The sequence below is a fragment of the Tripterygium wilfordii genome, chromosome 14, assembly GCF_013401445.1.
Source record: "Tripterygium wilfordii isolate XIE 37 chromosome 14, ASM1340144v1, whole genome shotgun sequence".
In the NCBI taxonomy this organism is placed as follows: Eukaryota; Viridiplantae; Streptophyta; class Magnoliopsida; order Celastrales; family Celastraceae; genus Tripterygium; species Tripterygium wilfordii.
Window position 1 is genome coordinate 1024603 of NC_052245.1, and position 17948 is coordinate 1042550.

The 17948-nt window shown below is 39.4% G+C and overlaps 4 protein-coding genes across 5 annotated transcripts; 2 read left to right on the forward strand and 2 right to left on the reverse strand.

Moving 5' to 3' along the window:
• Window positions 1–86: 86 nt before the first annotated feature.
• On the forward strand, window positions 87–3677 carry LOC120014420 (splicing factor 3B subunit 4-like). The gene is made up of 8 exons (XM_038866366.1): window positions 87–418; window positions 898–986; window positions 1124–1180; window positions 1307–1369; window positions 1460–1525; window positions 2193–2279; window positions 2555–2648; window positions 2959–3677. The coding sequence occupies exons 1-8, from the start codon at window positions 265–267 to the stop codon at window positions 3456–3458; spliced, it is 1110 nt and encodes a 369-aa protein (XP_038722294.1). The 5' UTR covers window positions 87–264; the 3' UTR covers window positions 3459–3677.
• A 2103-nt stretch (window positions 3678–5780) lies between these two features.
• Window positions 5781–8367, forward strand: LOC120014737 (probable indole-3-pyruvate monooxygenase YUCCA3). The gene is made up of 4 exons (XM_038866776.1): window positions 5781–6435; window positions 6566–6814; window positions 7176–7298; window positions 7452–8367. Exons 1-4 carry the CDS (start codon window positions 5806–5808, stop codon window positions 7647–7649), a joined length of 1200 nt encoding a protein of 399 aa, XP_038722704.1. The 5' UTR covers window positions 5781–5805; the 3' UTR covers window positions 7650–8367.
• On the reverse strand, window positions 6551–12503 carry LOC120014738 (outer envelope pore protein 24, chloroplastic-like). 2 transcript variants are annotated; one of them, XR_005471620.1, is made up of 5 exons: window positions 12215–12503; window positions 11772–12128; window positions 10710–10883; window positions 10238–10308; window positions 6551–6685 (listed from the first exon to the last, which is right to left on the reverse strand). XR_005471620.1 is itself a non-coding variant. In XM_038866778.1 (3 exons), exons 1-3 carry the CDS (start codon window positions 12425–12427, stop codon window positions 10803–10805), a joined length of 651 nt encoding a protein of 216 aa, XP_038722706.1. In that variant the 5' UTR covers window positions 12428–12503; the 3' UTR covers window positions 10681–10802. The 2 variants fall into 2 exon arrangements, 1 of the variants encoding a protein (XP_038722706.1); XM_038866778.1 differs by lacking the exons at window positions 6551–6685; window positions 10238–10308 and having other exon boundaries at window positions 10681–10883.
• A 2539-nt stretch (window positions 12504–15042) lies between these two features.
• Window positions 15043–16427, reverse strand: LOC120015417 (transcription repressor OFP7). Its single transcript, XM_038867843.1, has one exon. It carries the CDS (start codon window positions 16241–16243, stop codon window positions 15230–15232), a length of 1014 nt encoding a protein of 337 aa, XP_038723771.1. The 5' UTR covers window positions 16244–16427; the 3' UTR covers window positions 15043–15229.
• Window positions 16428–17948: the final 1521 nt, after the last annotated feature.

Below are 17948 nucleotides of genomic sequence, written 5' to 3' on the forward strand. Positions count from 1 at the left end.
GCCTTTTTATTTTTTAAGACGCAAGAAATTAAATGGGCCAACCAGATTGACGGACGGCCTTTTTAAGACGTAAGATATCCCAAGTTCCAACTTCGCCCTCGACCCTCCGTGTTTTCTTTTCCGGTTACAACGGCAGATACTGCAATCCCGCAGTTAATTTGAAAGGAATCACTACAGCAACGCAACTGATACTGATACTGATAGTAGAGGATTAGGGTTTTTAGCTTAGTGACGAGAGGAGGGGAGAACTGAGAGGGAGCACTAATGACGACTCGAATCGCTCCAGGAGTGGGAGCGAACTTACTCGGTCAGCACGCGGCAGAAAGGAACCAAGACGCCACCGCTTACGTCGGAAATCTCGATCCTCAGGTCGGTGAAGAGTTACTGTGGGAGTTGTTTGTTCAAGCCGGTCCTGTTGGTAAGTTCAATTTTAGGGATATTTTTCTTTGTTTTTATTCTAGTTCCAACGCCAATATATGGAAATTCAAGTTTGAGACGGTTGTTGTCACCATAATCTGAATTGCTCATATTTATTTCTCTAATGCTTGAAACTTCCACATTGTTGTTTATTCTTGAATTTTAGCCTCTTCCTTTGTCCTCCTTGTGTTTCTAGTTTTGCGAATTCGTTCTTTTATTCGTCAATTTCTAAGTTTTGATTGTGCTCTGCATCTCTTTGTGTGCTTCTGGGTTGAGCAGTTTCTGCTTGGGTAAGTTATTGGTTGGGTCATCCTTCTTTTGGCTGGACTTATGTTATTGCATACCAATTCACTTGACTTAATATTGTTATCATAAATCCTCGAATAGACTTTTTTCGAATATCAAATTCTCGCTGTTCTGTTGATGTTGTTTTTGAATTCTTGTGGTTTGTTTTAACGGCTTTCCTTTACGAGTTGTCAGTTAACGTGTACGTTCCAAAGGATAGAGTGACAAACCTTCATCAAGGATACGGTTTTGTTGAGTTTCGAGGTGAAGAAGATGCTGACTATGTAAGTGTTCCTCATGGATGGGTGTGTGTGTTTTGTATTCTTTTGTTTATTTGATTGTTCGTTCTACTCTGAAGTTTTTATACTAATTTCACTTCTTTTCTTTTAAATTTCTGTTGCCCTCATTGACAATGAGGTAGGCTATCAAGGTTTTGAACATGATTAAGCTTTATGGGAAACCAATACGAGTAAACAAGGTATGGAGTTGTATTGTCCTTGCTGTCATTTGTCATGATTAGGCTTTATAATCTATTTAGCTGTCCTTTAAGAGATCCCTATGGTTGTTCGTATGCCTTTATTGTTCTCATTCTGCTTTTTATCAGGCATCCCAAGATAAGAAGATCTTGGATGTTGGGGCAAATCTTTTTATTGGCAACCTTGACCCTGTAAGTATTTTCAATTTGTTGAGAGCATACGCTTGCGGGTATATTTTCTATGATGTTTACTACTGTGATTAACACTTTTACCTTTTTCAGGATGTTGATGAGAAGCTTTTATATGACACCTTTAGCGCATTTGGAGTGATTGTCTCAAATCCCAAGGTTTTGCTTCTGATTTTCCTACCAATAGCATCTGATTTTACATTAAATTGTGTTCAAGTTTTAGAAACCAGTTTCCTGTTAATTCCATTGGTTTGCTGAGGATGTCTAGTTTTTTCTTGATGGAAAATTCAGGAATAATGGGGAGAAGGGGAAGGTGGTTTGTGTGGATGGTTGGGGTTTTGTTCCCTGCCAGGATGGGTTGGAGTGGAGGAAACATGCTTCTTTCTTTTGTTTCAACATATTTTTAATTCAATTGTGCATAGTATTTAATATGTCCATATCTGGTTAATTTTCTTTTTGAAGCAACGAAATCATCCTGGGTCATTGAATTTGCATGTGGCTGATATTCTCTTTCTGGTGACGTATATATATTGTTTCCAGTTTGGCATTGTATACAAATGTAAAATCTGTGCGGTCTCTTTTTTCTTTGAGCTGTAACATACTTTCCATCTATTGAGGCAGGTTTTGTTATTGAAAACAATTAGAATTAGGTGCACGTTGTTTTTATTTGGCATATTTTCTGAGATGTAATATATTACCATATATTTTTTTTTTTTGTCAAAAGAAAAAGTTGCTGGGCACTTGAAATGGAATGATGGAAGTGTGATGCTTATTAGCTATTTTATTCTGATATCTAGCGCTTCTTTTTCCCCCCCCTTTTCCCCAGATAATGAGAGATCCCGAGACTGGAAATCCCCGAGGATTTGGTTTCGTTAGTTATGATTCTTTTGAGGCATCTGATGCAGCTATCGAGGTATGCCTTTTTTATAAGTAATATGTGTTTTTACTAGTTTGCTTCAGAAGTATCAGTTGCTATAGTAAAAGGAAAAGTAGTTGTCTCTTTATCTCTCTCTGTCGGTGTTTGAGATGTTTTATGATGGGCAGTTCAGGATTTCAGTTTGTACTGATCAGGATCTTAGGATTACTGTTGGATGATTTCATTGCTAAATTTTTGCATTCAATTGGACTGTCCATGTCACTTTGCTTATTAGGTAACTCTGATTTAATAATTTCCTTTGATTCCTGCAGGCAATGACTGGCCAGTATCTTTGCAACCGGCAAATAACTGTCTCATATGCATATAAGAAGGACACTAAGGGCGAGCGACATGGTACACCAGCAGGTGAGTTTTTCTGTGTTGCGTTGTTGCTACATATTTTTATGAGCAACGCTGGTTCAGAAGTTGGTTTCTCACCATGCTTTCCCAGGGCAGCAGTCCGAAGCCCACTATCCCATTGAACAATATTAAAAAATGAGAGAGAATATTATTCCTCATATCTTAGTTGCCTTCTCATTTTATTAGGGTTTTTTTTTGTCCCATTAAGGTGATGATTGTTCACTCGATGTTCAAATTAATGGAGTTATGTTCGTTGGTGGGTACTCCTGCCTGTTTTATTCCATCAATGTTATTCATTTGTATCTTTGTGATGCAGAGAGAGTCCTAGCAGCAAGCAATCCCACTGCCCAGAAGAGTCGACCCCACACTCTCTTTGCAAGTGGACCTCCAACACTCCATAACGTTCCTCAGGCAAATGGCTCAATGGGTGCACCAATGACTCCACTACCCTTTACAGATGGCGCAACTCGAGTTCCAATTCCTGCTGTTCGGCCACAGCCCCCACAGAGTGCCGCCTTCGCACCCATGCAGGTGGCAGGACAACCAACTTGGCAGCCGCAGCCTCCACCTCGGATGGCCCCACCTCAGTTCATGGGTCAACCTGTATTCGGAGGAATGCCGCCGCCGCCTCCCCCACAGGGATTTTCTGTCTTTCCAAGGCCTCCCCCACAGCCAATGACAATGGGAGTCCAGCCACAATTTTGGCGGCCACCTCCTCCCCCTCCACACCAGGGAGGAAGGCCGCCTGTTCCACAAATGTCGATGCCACCTCCCCCACCCAATGCGCCTGCGCCGCCTCCTCCGCCTTCTATTTGAAGACCCAAGGACCCTTTGTGAAATCTGTAAGCAACACCATCTATTGCTCTCGATGTTTTTTGTGAGCTCGTTGCATTTGTAGGATATTTGGTTGGTTTGTTAAGCAGTGTAGGCCACCTGAAAGTTTTTCTTTTTCTTAACTGGGTATGGCTCACTGCTTTCATGCAATCAAAGTGAGATAATAAACCACATGAAATATCACTATCCCCTGTCAAACTATACTATTATTCCTTTCAGTCCTTCCAGAAAATGATATAAATTAGTTTGTGGAATGAACTGTCTTAGACGTGAGAGGCAATTAGGCTGGGGAAGGAAAAAGGAAAACAACTAATCACTCTGTACACACATCTATCATTTTCTTGTAAGAGTTGAATGACACAAATCTCTTACACCTTACACATTCTCATGGCAGCACATGGAGTTGGGTTCAATATTAACAACCTAAAAGGTACTTTCTATAAGTGATAAAGCAGATTGGGATAATTTGGCCATTTGTTACTTTAATTAAACTTACAGAATGCAGAGTCCCCGAGAATTGAAAGCAAGCTGCAGCCAGGGGACTAACTTCTGGGCATCATAAATCAATCCACATGGAATCACTGGCCAATTAAGGATATGTAACCCTTGGTCATGCACTACAGCTTAAATACACTATTGAAAGTGCACTTGACCACAAGCCTCATCCATACATTTCGTTTGTTATGTGTTTCTGTTGCCACTGGAAGTATAAAAAATCTTTAGAGCTAACTTGTTCTTCTCTGTATCAACAAGTCTTGGTGGATTTTGCCAAACCTCCTTCTTTCATCTCCACCATTCACAGCAATCAAAAGTGTGCCAAATCCATCTGTGCACTAATGAGCATTTATCTATTCGTGGTACTTCTGTAATACCCACATCTCATATTGAATGATAATTTCTTGGCGTTGTGATGAATTGGTACGAGTATCATAAGAAGAGCAAATCATAGCACAAGAAATGAAAGCTTTGTCCAATTAGGGTGAAGTGCTGTAGAAGGTCAAATATCAACATTTTTGGGAACAAACAAAAGAAACTATAACCTTAATATGGCAAAGAGTGCACAAAAATTGGATTGATAGTGCGGAATTGAAGAGAAATATGTCCAACAATGGAGGTTTTATTGAGTGAAATTGAAAGTCTTCCTTTTTTGTGCACGCTGGGACCCACAGCCACTATCCATTTTGGGGTGTGCAATATGCGTATTAGTCAACAAATCAGGAAAACTCACGAAAAATCCACATATGAGCTTATGCCTCGGTAGAAGATTTAGGATTTATCCTTGGTGGGAGAGTGTGGCTAGCATGCACCTTATCACCATGCCAACTCCATGCAGGAAGGAAGGGGAAAAAAAAAAAAAAGACACCTTATTTGTTATGTTCTTTTCATTTTTATTTCAGGAAAGCTCCATGTACTGTCTTTGAGGTTGGGAACTTGTCTTGTTCCTCAGCACTCCAGAAACCAAACATAAGCAGAAGAAGTTGATTTGTACTTGAATTAATAAACCAAAACAAGTATAAATCTTTATGCTTTCTTACTAATTCCGTGAAGTCAGCAAGTTTTGGTACCAGTTTCTGCCACAACAATTGTTGATCCTCATCCATCTACTTACCTGTCAACATAAAGAAGTCGGGTGCCTATCGTTCCGCTTAAATCCTTGGTACTTGGCTTAAATCCTTGGCACTTGGATCGCACCACTTTTCCCAAATACCTAAACAAATCATAGGATGTCAATGTGATGAGTGGCAGTAAAATTTCCTGTTTCTTAATAATAATGCTTAGGATGTTGCTGAACTTACCAGAAGTTTCCTCTTCCGGATAAAAACTGTCAAATGCAGGGCATAAAGCTCCTCACCCCCGAGAATGCCATGTCTACAAAGGACAGTTCACAGTTGTACACTTGTACGTATCTGTTTCCATGAGTTATAAGTAGAGGCAGAGGAAGAGCTTCCAAGTAAAATACAAGCATAACCAACCTCATTCATCAAAATATTATTGATGAAACACTCTTTCCAAACATGGTTTCCCTTTCATCACAGAATTCCAGAAATCTCAGCTCATTCTAACCATACTTGTATGTACAGCCACAATAGCAATAGCAGCATCAAAGCTCTTTCATCAAGCATTTCTTAGCATCCGTGTCAGATTTGTATCCGAAGCCCTAACACTTTTAATCAGACACACCCTCCGAACTCCATCAAAGTTTCTCTTATACTAACACTCTTACCTTTTGCCTCCTTGAGATGTCCTGAAATGGTGACAGAGTAACTTCAAGCTTTCACAGTGTTCTTCGTTGTTCCCCGGGTTCATTCTCTGGCAAGAAACAGAAGGAATGTCTTGTGACACAATGAAGCCGGAATCAAAATGTGTATGGATCCCCGGACCAGTGATCATTGGTGCTGGGCCATCAGGGTTAGCTGCAGCTGCATGTCTTAAAGAAAGAGGAGTCCCTTCATTGATTCTTGAGAAGGAAGGCTGTATAGGATCTCTTTGGAGACTCAAAACTCATGATAGTCTGCAACTCCACCTTCCAAAGGAATTCTGCCAACTTCCTTATGTGCCATTTCCTTCTGAATTTCCAACGTATGCTTCCAAACAACAGTTCATAAGTTACTTGGAGGATTATGCTGATCACTTTGGAATCAAACCCATGTTTGGACAGGAGGTTCAATGGGCGATGTACGAAGAAACCACAGGGTTCTGGCAGGTTCAAACCAGTGAAACTAGATACGTGTGCAGGTGGCTTATTATTGCCTCTGGGGAGAATGCAGAACCAGTGACGCCCGATATTGATGGACTCTCAAACTATAGAGGGGAACTAATGCATTCTAGCACATACAAGGATGGAACTCAGTTTAAAGGAAATAAAATTTTGGTGGTGGGTTGTGGAAACTCGGGCATGGAAGTTAGTTTGGATCTTTGCAACAACGGTGCTCAAGTGTCTTTAGTAGTCCGAGACAAGGTAAAACATCTAAATTCAGATTTCCTTCCTCTGATTTGCTACGCACCCCTTGTTCAAATTTTTGTTGTTGAAGATAACAGACATCATACTCCGTCCTTAAAAATCATTTGTCTACTTTTAAATGCTGCAGCTGCATATCTTGCCCAGGGAGGTCTTTGGGAAATCAACTTTTGCTCTGTCAGTATGGTTGATGAAGTGGTTTCATGTAAAGTTAATTGACCGGATCATCCTTCTCTGTGCACGACTGATTCTGGGAGACACAAATGAAGTTGGGATTAAAAGACCAGAAATGGGACCCCTTGAACTGAAAAATTATAAAGGAAAGACCCCTGTTCTGGATGTTGGAGCTTTTGCCAGAATCAAGTCAGGTGAAATCAAGGTCAACAATTTCTCCTCTCTGAGTTCTAAATTCTGTATGGATCATATTCTAGACAATCATGACCTACTATCACGCAAAAGAATAGCCGCAGCTAAAGCATATCAGATTTTCAATCAAAATAAGCATTTAAACCAGAAGAAGAACAGCACAAACAAAACCAAATGAGAAATGAATTTCCTCCAAGTTCAGGAACTCCAATACTTATTACAAGCCACCAAGAATTAGTTGTTGATGCATTTTCTAATAATGACATATACTGAAAGCAATCACTTCATTCCTTCAGAATCCAAGGAAACAAAGACTTTTTGACATATTTCCTTTATGCATGTTTATTAGCAGTGACTTGAATTTTCACCTATAGGTGGTTGATGGAATTCAAAGATTCACAACCAACTATGTGGAGTTTCTGGATGGAAGAGTAGAAGAGTTTGATTTAGTAGTTATAGCAACTGGGTATAAAAGCAATGTTTCATCATGGCTTAAGGTATGAAGAAGCTACTTATATTAAGAGCATTTTTCAGAGTTTTGCTTCATACAAAAGTATGAGCCACTTCATCTTGCAGGGCATATTACTAATGTTATATCTGATATGATCTTATTTTCTGTGGTTATCGCAATACTTTACCATTTGTAAAAGGAAGGGGACTTTTTCAACCGAGAAGATGGTTTTCCGAAAAAACCTTTCCCCAACAACTGGAAAGGTAACAATGGAATTTACAGTGTTGGTTTCACTAAACGAGGACTGTTGGGAACTTCAATAGACGCACAAAGAGTAGCGGAGGATATTTCTAGGCAATGGAACTCCGAGACAAAGCATTTACACCTCAAGTTGTAATCAAAGCTCATATATGCATTTGCTAATGTGTACTTGCAACATAAATTACAACAAACAGTACAATAATGAAAAGTGTGTTTTCAGGGAAGAAATGAAGCCTAGGAGACTAGCAGTGCAGGAGCTGAATAGCTTTTTCGCTTTCTACAAGCGCAAACTCATTCGCAATCTCTACTACTTGGATGCTAGAAGATAAGTTTTTTAGGAGGAAGAAGAGATCGGGTCTGATTATCCACGTTTTAGTTATTTAGTTAGTCATCTTCTAGATGAGTTTGAGAAAATTAAAATCTTTCACTAAGATAGATAAAAGTAAGTTCGAAGCTACTGATAGAGCGTCATCACTCACTGATTAAAATCAAACGTGTTTAAAACAACAGCTCCAATCACATCAACATACAAAAAATGGCACATTTTTATGTTCACTGACTCTGTCAAAGAAAATGTTGGCATGCTTTTCATTAGTTAAGCATCAAGTCACAATTCAAGCCAAGTTATATTGCAATTCTATACCTAAGTGGGGAAAAAGGATGCTGATACTGCAATGTCAATATAGTCTTTCCTTCATCAAGTGAGACCCCACAATGGATTAGGCCAGTCACTACTCACTTCCAATGAGAGTACCACCTTTCCAGGGTAAGCACTATTCCTCCAGTAAAGAAGTTCTGCCAAGTTTTCCAGGCCCACTTGTCCACCCCCCAAGTTAAACCCCTAACATCCTAAGATTTTAATATCAAATCAGCTCCACTTTGGACTACAGCAATCAGTGGAAAAAAATGATCAAATTGTAGCTATTACTACACCTATTGATGTGACGATGATAATAACACTATGATTACGATAATCAAGACTACCGACGATAATAACACTATGATTATGATAATAACACTACGAGTCCACAACTAGTGCAGTCTAAAGCTTGCGTGCCTCACTAGGCGATTATCTCTGATGTAGAAGTGTACAAAAGCCAAGCACTTCTAATTTCATAGGGAAATATGCTTTTTGTTGGCTCTCTGTCTTTTAGTCGCAGCACGCCTAAATGACTCTAAGACAACCAACTTGCTGGGAACCACTATGCCGGTCAGTGATCCTAAGAACTTATGGCCAGGAAGTACTTCTATTTTGATAAACATCCCCCCAAGTCAAATTTGGAACTACAGAACTATTTTTGAACAATGTAGACTATAGATTATAACAACCGTAATGGTTCTTATCAAAAAAAATCTATAAAGCATCAAATTCATTAATCAAAACATCACCCATAAACTATCCCGGTCATGTTTGATTTAGAAATAATATCTCAATATAATCAAACACGTGTATATATCACTACCCTGTAGGTTTATCATACAATGTATGGGGAAGACCAAGCAATAACAAGGATATGATGAATGGGAGGGAAAGTGGAAAAGTACATATAGGTAAAGAGACCTCCATAAGCAAAGTGCTTTGGCATGCACTGCAAATATGACAAAAAGGAAAGGATTGCTGTAGAATGCTGATTGCTGGACCATGGAGTTCAAAGATGCCATTTTTGTTGTTAGTTTTAGCAAGGCGTACTCATGAGTCATGACACTTATCTCTTACAAGTTTTCAAGTCAAGACTCCTCTATGAATGCTCTATCGATCGTCAAGTTTGGGGAATAAAATGCCAAGTTGTCCCACAACAAAGTTTTGTTCTACTCTAAATAATGGTAGCTATCATTTTCCAGTCTTGGTATCAACTGTCTTTTATGAGTGTCGTTTCTTATTGAGTTCCATCATTGACGACTTTGTGCAACACTATCTCTTGACCCATCATAAAACGCAGCATGCTTCCAAGCCCTAAATCTGGCTATGAGTACTTTCTTCTTATTGAAAAGATTGTTCCCTACTATCAAATCTAGAATCACCACGATGACTTTACCTAATGTGCAAACCGGAACCAAGAACCGACCCATCAATATCATGACAATTTATCTATCAAAATAACGGTATGCATGTTGCATATAACTTTATCAAAGCATCTTCAGCTCCTCAAAGTATCTTGAGGAATGTAAAAGACTTAATCAATGAATGCGTGTAAATTAGCTTTAACAAAAGAGATCCAACTTTTTTGTTTTTGTTAATGTTGTAAACTAGGAACTGGTCAAGGGTACTTGATTTTGGGCCACTCTTGAAAGTGGGTTTGGTCCAAAACAGTTTTGGGCCTTGCCTTTCAAATATTCATTATCCAATTAAGTTCTCATACGGCACTGTGGCTCCTGTATTTTTGTATATATATTTCTTTAATAATACAAACTTGTCTTTTTGAACATTCAATATAAGTCTAAACTCAATAACATTGTGCATATGTTGTCTTCTTGTTAAAATCTGTTTTATGATTATATCTAAAATATAATTTAAGGAGTAACGGATTAGTCATGTGTCAGGCTGTGATTGTTGTTTCACTAGTTCCTTTGTGTAAACAAAGATAATCAACTCAAGTTCGAGGAAGAAGGCACTGCTCAGCTCACAGTAAGTACCAAAGTGTCAAGAAAGGCTACAAAGAAGCCAACCTACGCTGAGAATAAAAGACAAGTATAAAGGCGACATAAGTAGTTAAGAACACATACCATCATTGATTCATTTGCATGCATCACCAAGAATTCTAGACACCAAGAAGCTCTACAGTCTGTCCTTGACACTGCATATTTTTTGCCACAACTTAAGAGTTACATAACAATAAAACCATTTGGGGGCTAAACCAATTTCTTGATTGCATTAGAAGTTAAATTAACATCATATATTAGCAAAATGGTTTCTTCAAATTTCAAGCATCTCAGTCTCTATATTATTTTATAATGAACCCCTCTGCTCGTAAATTGGTTTACTACTCGGAGAAAAGTGCATAAAATCATTGTCAAGTTACAGTACAACAATCTTGTGCTAAAGATAATTGAATCAAGCTTAACAATTTGCAATCCCATAGGATAACCAAAACAACATAAATTTGCATTCAATCTGTCGTGTGTGCGCGCGCTTGTGTATGATCTCAATTCAACCCTGAAACAGGAAATTTCCAGAAAACTTTAACTTTATATTTACCTGATTCTACATTGCACATTTCGACTATTGACAAAAGTAGTAGTAGAAGTAAAATATAGCGTTGTATCGCAGTAACGCTTTTCACACAAGAAATTACATATCAAAATTCCATGTGCTCTCAGCAGTTAATTTGGGCACTTGTAGTCCCTCCAACAAATTCAGAGACGCAGAAATCTGAAAAAGGAAAACTGAACATTAGAACATGATTTAGTTCAGTGCAACAAAGGGTATCTCCATATGAGCAAATGTAAAAGATTCAGGGAAAAGCGCAAAATGATCGACTGTAGAGAGTGAGAAACAACCAAGCTTATAGACCTAGGTAAGGAAATTCTCAATATCTTCCCCAGAAATGAAAGCACAAACTCGACCTAAAATGACTAGGGCATTACTCTCAACAATTGAATATAGCTTGCTATCATCCATGGGTTTGCTTATGTCCCCGTGCATTGCTCCAACAATACAGTTTAGATAAAAAAAAATGCTTAAAAAGGGGAGGTGGAAAGCAGATAGATGATTGCATGTAGTCGAGCTAAACCAGTAGGGGCATTACGTATTCCCACCAACAAAACTGTTCTCAATGCATTGCCCAACAATACATTAATAATGCAAAAATAGAGAAAGAAATCAAGGGGACATGGGGGTTAAAAGGGGGAACACCTAACCATAAATCTCAATCCAGGAATCCACTAAGATGCAAACATATTACAACCAGACGTATGTTGATTGGAATAGCGAATGGGTATTCAGATCCTTCCTCACAATCCCTAATTACAATATTTGGAACCAATTCTGCTTGAATTCTGAATGATCCTAATATAATTCAATTCAAGGGTATCCAAATACATATGTGTGAATAACATGTAAAATCAACAAAAGACTCACGAATTCAACCAGAATGCACCTGACAACAAATATTATACTGAAATCATCATTTCAGCTAGAAAGGAACTGAATCAAATTTCCATTGAAGATTCCAACACCGTAGTTCATTAAAACAGGATCATAATTGAATCGAATGCGGAAAGTTTCGAGTACCAAGCATGATACGAAATGGCTACATACCTTATAAGCCCCGCTTGGCTTACCCTTCATTGTCCAATCCAAACCCAAAACCTTGCTTGATGTCTTGTACGAAGCTTTTAACACACAGTCATCCCAAAACTTCTGCGATACCGCAAGATCCCAAGACTTAATCGCCGTATCATAGCTGGGCTCAAACGTCGTCGGTCCACGAACACGGGTGTACTTCAATTTGCAGTTACCAGAATCAAGCGCATAACTGGCCAAAACCTTGTTAACCCCACTGAGCACCAAAGTCCCATCCAAAAAGGTCCGGTTCTTACCCTTCGCGTGCGTGTAAGCCAAGTGCAACGGCTTCTCCAACACATTGACAGTGTTCATAAACTGAAACTCAAAATCCTGCGAGACAAACGGCATCGCTTGAGTCTTCCACACACACAAAAAATCACCGGATTGCCTTTAATTTATATCAAAACTTTGAATACCTTTTCAGAGAGGTCGTAATCGATAGAGAAGGCGCCGGGTTTTTCGACGGAGAACGAGAGGTCGCTGAATGAGGGGCCAGTAGAGAATATGGCGTCGGACATAGAGGCTCGAAGCATCAGGTCTCCGGCGCTCAAAGTAAGCGTTCCGGCAGCAACATTAGTTGCCGATGCCGATGCGGTGTCGTATCGACCTTTAAAAGAGCAGTTAAACATTTTCGGTGCGAATATTGCAGAGAGAGAGAGGGTTTTGGGTTTTGAGGATTTGGCGGTGGAGGGAAACTACAACTACAAGAAGAGTAGAAGACTGGAGATGATGGTAGGGATCCACTGTTTTCGGCGCTAATTATAATTCTTGCAGCCGCTTCCTAGCAAATGAGAAAGAGCCACGTCGTCCAACAAAGACAGAGGAATGGGCCAAGGATCGGATAATGGGGCTAAGAAACGATGAATGAATATTGGGTCATAGCCCATCACACTCTTGACCCAAAGCCCAAGCGATCCACATCATGTGTCTATCAATTACGGACCGAGCCTGGTAAAAATTCTTGGTTTCGTTTTGGGCATCAAATTGATCGCTGAACTTTGTGTTAAAGAAGTTGAGCCCATCGTTAATGGGACAGATTTCGTTTTGGGCTTCAAATGGACTCTTACTTTTGTCAAATATTTGGGTCAGGCCTTCAATTAAAGACACATATGGGCCAAGGATCAATAAGCCCAAGGCAGGCGTTGGCCATGGAGGGCAGGTGCACTACCGGGGGCGTCTAGTGGTAAGGTAAAGATCCAGACATGAGGGATTGGAAAGATCGAAACCCACGGGGTGAAAGAGGCTGTCGTTTATAGGTAACAGTGCATATAATAAGGGGTACAGTTTCTCAAAACTGGAAAAGAATCTCTGATGCCGTGTATGTTTGTAGGGTTACTGAATCATACCAATTGAAGTTAATCTGGTGAGTAACTGTTGGCGTGATATCCACGAAACAGTACCAATCCATGCTACTATTGGGGCCTTTTAGAGCTTTATAAACAGTATTAATGGACTCTCACTTTTTACTGCTGGTGATCAGTCATACAGAGAAATAAACTTAAGAGATTGATAGATTTGCACAGTGATTCAGCTCCTAGAGAACCTGAAAGGGGAGGGGAAGAGGGGGGGGGGGCCTAGTCAGGGCTAAGCCTATAGCACCTGATCAGAGGCTGAGACCTGGCCACCCTGATGGGCGATGTCGCGGACAAATTTGTCATTTAGCACCAATAGGAAGATTTACTGATTTAGATTCGGAGATTCCTATATGTGGATATAGAGTTGCATGACTGCACAGAATTAGGTTTTTGTTTTTGAGGAGGGTATACCCGTGACGTGAAATTTAACGAGACTTTAAAGCACAAGAAAGTACCAGCCACCACTTTTGTTTTGCTTGTTTAATTTGTGCATGTAAAGTAAAATGGGCAAATGGCACACATCACTCATGAATTACCAATTAACTGTGTTCAAATTTCAACATAGATGATAGTATACATTATTTTTCTATAACCAAAGGCGGAACCAGGAATTCACATTAGGGGAACTGTTAAAAGTTGGTGGGTGTCTGGGGGCAGCGCCCTCGAAATTTTTTTTTTAGGCTATTTATATTACATCTATTTAATTGATAGTACAAGTTACTGAAATTAGTTGATTAGACATTTAGACTTATTGTTAGTTGAGAGTCTTGAGACGAACTTATGAAGCGATACGGTTACACACTTGCACCAACGAAGGAGAGTAGGTACGGAGTGTGTTTTTTTTAGGTGGCTAAGTGTATATTTAGGTATGAACCTGTATATAATTGTATTTTTATTTATTTATGTATAATTATATTAGTATATATCTATATGTATATGTATGTATGCATGCATGTATCCATATATATGTGTATATATGTGCATGTATATATGTGTATATATATGTAAGTATATATATATAATTACCAAAAATTTGGGGGACTCCTAAATCCGCCCTTGCCTATAACTAGTTTTTTTTAAAAAAAATAACCGAACAACCACTTAGCCTGGCATGCCCTTCGAACATTTGAATGGATGTAGATCTCGAGCCACCATAACAGTTCGCACCACGCTGATAACAAATAAGATTAGGTCGAAGCTCATGTGAGTAGAGACTCGGAAAGGGACAAGTCCACAAAATCAAAATTTTACAAAAAATATCTCAGTTTGACCTTAGACACCGTACACCCTAATTAAATTTGAAGATATAACTAACTAGACCATTGTTATTGTATAACAAGTAGCTCTTACAATTTAATGACCAAATGGTTGACCTATACTAATAAGTTATATATTGATAGTATCCATGCAATTATACAAGTGGTGGACCATAACTCTAATGTGCAAGGGCATTAATAATCATGCACACCGTGCAAACCGGAGATGATGAGCAGTCTCTCAACCTCATTTTTTGGCTTTTGAGTTTTGATAAATAGATTGTTAGACAATCCAAATTCTGGTCAATGATATGAGGGTCCCACAATATCTCATCAGGTTGATCCATGAATTATTGGCTCTAACCAAATGATTATGCCTAGAATAAAAAAGTGTGAACCCCTTGACATTTTGTCGCAACCTAATTTACTCGCTCATTGAGACCAAAATGGGTTCCAAAAGGACTAGCTCTTCCATCGACATAATAATGATCACAATAATGATGGGTATCACAATAGCTATCTGCGCATAATTTCATATGTATCATTTACGATATATAGAGCTTACGAATTTATATGAATCCGATACCTCCATCTCAAAAATTGAAATAATTGGGATACAAACTACTAGGATCTTTATCATTACTTCAAAGAGCATGCGAGCCTGTTATAATCCAAGTAGATTAAGAGAGATTTCATCATTAATACGAAAACAGATCAATCGGAATACATTAGCAGTTAAGCCTGACTGCCTCAATCTATCCAATAAGAATCATGATTAAACCCTACCACATAATATCTACATTAACAAAGAACTGGCTATCTAAAAGGGTCTTATTTTGACAGATGAAACTCTACCGCCTGTTGATCTTCTACAAAACAAAGCCTCCCAAATCTCGTAAAATGCTTCAATGATAACCCCATGGTGATCCCTAGAATTCAACGACAAGAAACAATGAAGCAACTGCTCCAAGTCTTTCTCTTCAAACATCTGCTTCTCCAATATCATCTCCATCATCGACCTCTTGAAATCCTCGTATGGGTCCTTCGATTTCTTCACTACGGCAAAGCTTTCCCTCACTTTACCTTCAACCACGCACGGTATCAGCCCCTGAAACAACGACAGCCTCGCCGGCGAAAACGACGACGCTCCGAAGCTCTTTCGTGGCTTGAGACGGCGTCGTTTCGAATTCTTGGCTTTCGGTGGGGAGGAATCCGTGGAGAAGCTTTCGAAAGAAGAAACCAAGGTTTCCGTCAGTGCCTCATCGTCCACGTCATCAGCGAAGCTCTCGCTGCTGAAGTATAACCCGGCATCGGCGGAGGAAGTGCTGACTCGGATTCTTGGTTTCGTTTTCTTCTTTCTGGTTCGTCGTTTTGCGTTTCGTGGGGGGAGAGACAAAACGGCGTCGGATGTGTGTCCGGAAGCGGAGGAGTTGTAGATTTTGCGACGAGGGGTCTCCTCCTCATCTTCTTCTTCGCTATAGAGTTTGTTGACCACGTGCCATTTGTCATGTTCTTCCCAATGGAAGAGATGATCATGATCGGAAGGAGGTGATTCGGTGCGGTTTTCGTGGTGTACGCTGGATCTGGATTTAAAGCCGCAGCCGATGGATGTGAATGCGGAGGAGACGTGGCGCTTGATGGAGGAGGAGTAGCGGGGCTTGGAGGAAGGTACTGTTGGTGGTGGGAGATGGAGGGTGATGGGGTTGCGTTTGACCGGAGAGAGTCTAAGAAATGAAGGGACAGGAACAATTGGGAGAGTGGAGGGGTCTTTGGACCGGCAAGAGTTGAAAGAGGAGATAACTTTGGAGAATCTCAGTTTGAAACGTTTGGCCATGTTTGTTTGTTGTTTCTGTGTGTGCTTTCCTGTCTGGTCTGTGTGTTGCAGACTTGCAGCGCAGTGAAGGGTTTATAGGATGAGACTGCTGGGAGGGTGGTATTTTTGTAAATACATGAATCATCAATGTGTGTTGTCAACCACGCTCCACTAAAAAGCTTAACATTGGGATCTATTTTATCACAAAATCTATTAATTTGGTGTTATAACTTATGAGAGTGTTAATTATGCTAGCAATTGCAAAATCATTAAGAGTGAATAACGATGGGTTGATGTCGGGGTTACCAACATTAATTTGATTGAAATGACACCAATTTGTCTTTTACTGCTAGAAAGTTTTGTCATATTAGGCATTTTTGGTCGGTCCCTATTTTGGTAAACAAGAATCACATTTTCATTTTGGTAAACAAGAATCCGTATTTTACACCCATATTCTCATTTTTATTAACAAACGAGTAGTGTTAGTCCTTCCAATAATTAGAATCCTATGATGTATGAATAACATTTAAAGTACACATGTATGGAGCCATCACATATATTTTAATTTTGATCCATACACCTCAACAACTAACAACTGAAAACATGAGACGAATATCTTTTTCCTTAACAAATGGTGGCTATTTCAAATATATTGTTATTTATAAATCACTTTACATTATTTTGGGTGGGTTAAGTCAACAAAGTCACCATATATTCAAATATATATATATAGTAGAGTACAAATCTTGAAATGACATGTTCTGGTTTACACTCCCTAGTAAACTAAACACACATGCATGAAAGTGATTCCCAGTTCCATCCTGCTCTCACTTCCCCAATTTTGCTTTGTACTTAAAGCTGAACACGAAAATACGACATTACTGTATTGCCGCATGCATGTATCAGGTATGGACTTCAAATGTCATTTATATGGTACTGTGGTAGGCATTTTATTATATTGTAGCAGTCCCAAAGCGTGGAGGTAAAGGAGGAGCCAAGGTCTTGTGGGGTTTAATTTGGAGATGGAAAGTCAATCCAAAGGAGCTCTTGCCTCTTCTCAAATATGTGGGGGGTAGGGATCCAAGGAAACAAAATCATCTCTGCATGCGTCTGCCTCTCCCTTCTCTTTTACTTTTTTTTTTCCTCTTAGATTCGAAACATTGGTCATTGGGTGAAGCCACAAAAAGAGGGAGAAATGAATAAATAAATGAATGCAGTCCACTCCAATTGCCTCCAACATGGGGCCCCAGTTAGTCAGACAGATTTGTTCTCACCGAATCCATGTCGGGCTAACTTTTCGCCAATTTGAATGTTGACGTATAGCCCAAGTCTCAAATGGACCGATCCCACTTGGGTTATGACATTAGTGGGCTTTTAATTAACAACCAACCAAATGCTCCAAGCTGCCATGTCCAGCCCAAGACTCAAATGGGCCAAGCTCTCTCTAGTGTCGGACGGGCAAATCAATTTGAAATTCGCTTTAGGTCGTATGGTGGGATTCGGGGCTCTACTATTAGAATGTAAAATTTTATACTAAAATTATTGAAAAGTTAGTCTCTCCAAAATCTCATATGGTGTACGACATATTGGAGATGTGAGAACATGAATCTTAGGGATTTCAATGTTTTTTTTCTTCTCAGTTATTCGAAATGTTGAGATAAACACACATGATTTTACATAGATAATGTGGATTCACGGTTTCACATGGATCGTGTATGTCTATAAC